The sequence below is a fragment of the Mandrillus leucophaeus genome, unplaced genomic scaffold (genome assembly GCF_000951045.1).
Source record: "Mandrillus leucophaeus isolate KB7577 unplaced genomic scaffold, Mleu.le_1.0 Scaffold395, whole genome shotgun sequence".
NCBI lineage: Eukaryota > Metazoa > Chordata > Mammalia > Primates > Cercopithecidae > Mandrillus > Mandrillus leucophaeus.
In genome coordinates this window covers 2,049,291-2,053,020 of record NW_012104198.1, presented here as the reverse complement: position 1 = coordinate 2,053,020, position 3,730 = coordinate 2,049,291, and the positions used below count along the sequence as shown (strand labels likewise).

The following is a 3,730-nucleotide window of genomic DNA, read 5'->3' as shown; positions in this document are numbered from 1 at the left end:
CAGCTACTTGGGAGGCTGAGGCAGGAGAATCGCTTGAACCCAGGAGGCAGAGGGTGCAATGAGCAGAGATCACACCATTGCATTCCAGCCTGGACAAGAAGAGTGAAACTCCATCTCAAAAAAAAAAAAAAAAAAAAATTACATTAAAAATAAATAAATAAATAAAGCAAGTTAGGCTGGGCACAGTGGCTCAGGCCTGTAATCCCAGCACTTTGGGAGGCCAAGGCAGGCAGATCACAAAGTCAGGAGATTGAGACCATCCTGGCTAACACGGTGAAACCCTGTCTCTACTAAAGATACAAAAATCAGCCAGGTGTGGTGGCACGTGCCTATAATCCCAGCTACTCAGGAGGCTGAGGCAGGAGAATTGCTTGGACCTGGGAGGCAGAGATTGCAGTGAGCCAAGATTGCACCACTGCACTCCAGCCTGAGTGACAGAGCGAGACTCTGTCACAAAAAAAAAAAAGAAAAGATTATCATCTCTTGGTACTTCTCACAGCAAAGCCTAAGCACTTTGATATACCCTGCTGTCTCAGTGAACTCCCCACCTGTATCTTTCACAGTCTACATGGCCCACCTCTCAACACAGTCCAACAAGGTCCAAGGGCATTGACATACCCTATTCTCACCATAAGGCCTCCTTCTCTATCTTAGCACAATCCAGGCAAGGGTCTCATATACACACAGCCAGCTGAGTATGGTCTTGGTGATACAGAAATGCCCTAATTTTCAGACCAACCTCCCATCTCAGGGCCTCACCGTGCTGGGGAGCTGCAGTCCTGTGGTGCCTCCGGGCAGATAGCTGAGCATTTCATCATTGTAACTGGACTCCAGGCTGATGATCTCATCAATGACATCATCAATCTAGGGGAAGAAGTAAGTATCATACAGGGTTAGAAGAATTTGGGAGGGGAATGTGGGAGGAGGTTTGGCTGTAGCCTCTTACCTCTTTCTCTGAGCTGGACCCGATGGTGAGCAGCGCCATGGGGCTGTTGGGTGCACTGCCTGTAGGGCCGGTAGTGTGGGCAGCCTCGGGGGCAGGCAGCGGCTGGGCACTTGTGGGCCCCGGCGGTGGGGTGAGGGCCTGGGAAGCCAGCTTGGGCCCGAGTGTGGTGGACAGGTACTGTTTCACCTGCTGCCGGCGCGCCTGCTGCAGGTGGTAGCGCGTTGGGTTCTCCAGGTGGGTCTGCACCTGTGGAATAAGGTAGACAAGGAAAAGGAGGGGACAAGGCAGAACAGGACTCAAAGGGGTGACTCTGAGCTCCAGCCTGACCCTCCTAACTCATCGGTGCCTAGACTCAGGCAGACAAGCTGGACCCAGAATCTGAGAACACCCCAAAAACATTGGCAAGTCTCCCCCAGGACCCAAACTCTCTTTCTCAGAAATCCTTCACAGCTGCCAAGATCCACCTATGACTGACAGGATCCCTCGTAGTTTCTGGAAAACCCTGTCACAGTCCCCAAGATTCCCCACCCTAGTCTCTGACACCACGTAATAGACCTGGGAACCATACAATGCTTCCCCAAGATCCCCTGATGGCCAAAGAACTAACGTATCCCACACACATGAAGCTCTTCCTACAAAGCCAGGGCCCACCTGGGGCACTCATGAGCCTCCATGGTTCACCAAGACATCCTCATGGCCCCCAAGAACTCCTCGCAATTTCACAAGATCACCTCAGAAACCCGAAACACGTGAGACATGAACATAGATCATTTAAACAGTACCAGGGACCTTCCTTAGAGCCCCTAAGACCTAGCCCCCAAATCACCAGCACATTGAGGCCATCCCTAGCTCCTAGGACTACTCCTCAGTCACCAGGAGCCCCCTCCCAGGGCCTCTGGATCTCACCTTACCTTGAGCACCTCCCTGGGCACCTGAGCAGGGGGTGGACGGCCCAATGTGTGGCCCCCAGCAGAGACGCCAACCACAGAGATGGCAGGAGAGGCAGGTGCAGGACTGGGGAAGGGAGCCGCGGCGGCCTGTTCCCGACGCTCACGCCTCTCCTGCTCCTGCGCCTGGGCCCGCATTAGCTGCTGCCGCAGCAAGACCCTCGATGAAGAAGATGACGACATGGCAGGGGTCCTGGAGCCCCCTGCAGAAGACGATGCAGAGAGTGTAGCTGGGGTGGCTGGTGTGGCCTGCAGTGATATTGGGAGGCTGTGGAATGGGAAATATGGGGCCATATTTTAGGTAAGCTAAAAGTCTCGTCCCAAGCCTAAAGGGTCGTAGTGTGATGGAGCAGACACAGGAACTAGGCCTGTTCTCTGCCTTCCGAGGCCACAATGTAGAAGCAGAGACACAGGTACCAGGCTTGGTGGTGGCTCTCAGGGGTCACAGTCTGATGGGGGACACATTGGAGGTCAGTCTGGTGGGGGAGTTTTAGCCTTTGGTCCTTATGGTGAAGCCTAGATTTGAGCCTGTTCACATATTAAGTGGAGATGCTATTGTTCAGCTCTGCAAGGGGGTGTTTGTCCTATTTACAGGAGAGCAGAAGAAGCAGAATTGAGGCTGTGGCAGCAGAATGTGGATACAGAGGGCTCCTAAGCCCAATGTGAGGCTAGAAAAGCTCTCTGAGCTCCTGGGGGTGGGCGTCAGGTGATAGGAGGAGCCCCAGGTTCCTCTTCCTCCCCTGTCTGGGCCTCTGGTCCCAGGAGCTAGTCAGTCTTGAAAACCTCAGAGATTTCACAATACTCTCTTCCTGCCCCTCTTCCACCTCCCCTCCCCTCTCTCAGAGCCCAGGCCGATGACTCAGCACATTTAGACTTCCAAGCTTGGGGAAAGAAGAGACCAGCAGGGGCTCCTCAAGGGCTGAGGGTGGGTGAGTTGGTAGTGTGGGAAGGGGCTGAGTTGGGGCTAGAGGTATGGCCCCGCCCACCCGGGGACTAGAGTTTAAGCAGGCCACGCCCTATCTCTGAGCACTCCAGGCCGGCTGGAACACCAGAAGCTGGAACACTTGCATATGAATGGGTGTGCAGGTGGGCAGGGGGGAGGCAGGAGGGGTCTTGACAGAGATACTGGAATCCTAGCTTGGCCACCCACTTTCCTGTGTGACATGCTCTTTCTGGCCCCTAATTTTACCACCTAGAAAACGCAGACTGGTGAAAGAATGGGTTGGGCTGGTACTGAGGGCCTCTGCCCATCAAGAGGGGAGAGGAGCGCTGAGGAATTGGGAAGGGAGTCAGACAGACAAGTCATACATACCTTGAGCGAAGGGGTAAGGGTTGGCTTTTGAGCTCGTAGAAGCTGTCAGGATCAAGGACGTTTTCTAATTCTATGTCAGCAACAATCCCGGATTCCGGAAGCAAAGAGTTCAGGCTGAGGGGGAGGTGGAGTGGTGGTCAGTGATTGAATGAAGGACCTTATTCCCCAGCCCTCCCCTGAGACAGAGAAAGAGAGAGACAGAGAAGGGGAGAATCAAGAGGAAGTCACAAGCCCCTCATACTTGGCCACCTTGCTGGGTACCACACAACCATGAATTCCCACCTCCTTTCCCCCATCCTCCTTTCCCCTCCCCACTGTGTTACTCATAGTCCCTTAAGAGTCAGAATAATAAGAACGCCTGCATCCCAGCCCCCACACTGTAACAACCTAGGTTTGAGGAAAACAGAATTTAGGAATAACAATTCACTTTATAGAAGGATTCCTGACTTCCTAACAGAGTTCTCCCAGCCCCATACCCACCTACTTTTTTTTTTTTTTTTTTTTTTTTTTTTTAGACAAAGTCTT

The 3,730-nt window shown here is 53.1% G+C and overlaps 1 protein-coding gene across 2 annotated transcripts in view; it reads right to left on the bottom strand.

Moving 5' to 3' along the window:
* Positions 1–3,730, bottom strand: part of TFE3 (transcription factor binding to IGHM enhancer 3) — a 14,400-nt gene that overhangs the window by 8,126 nt on the left and 2,544 nt on the right. Inside the window, exons 2-5 of one of the 2 annotated variants that reach the window (XM_011991383.1) lie at positions 3,206–3,319; positions 1,858–2,161; positions 947–1,192; positions 760–864 (exon numbers count right to left, since the gene is read on the bottom strand). In XM_011991383.1, coding sequence (XP_011846773.1) covers positions 760–864; positions 947–1,192; positions 1,858–2,161; positions 3,206–3,319 — 769 coding nt within the window. The remainder of the gene's footprint in view (positions 1–759; positions 865–946; positions 1,193–1,857; positions 2,162–3,205; positions 3,320–3,730) is intronic. The other variant, XM_011991384.1, reaches the window with a different exon arrangement.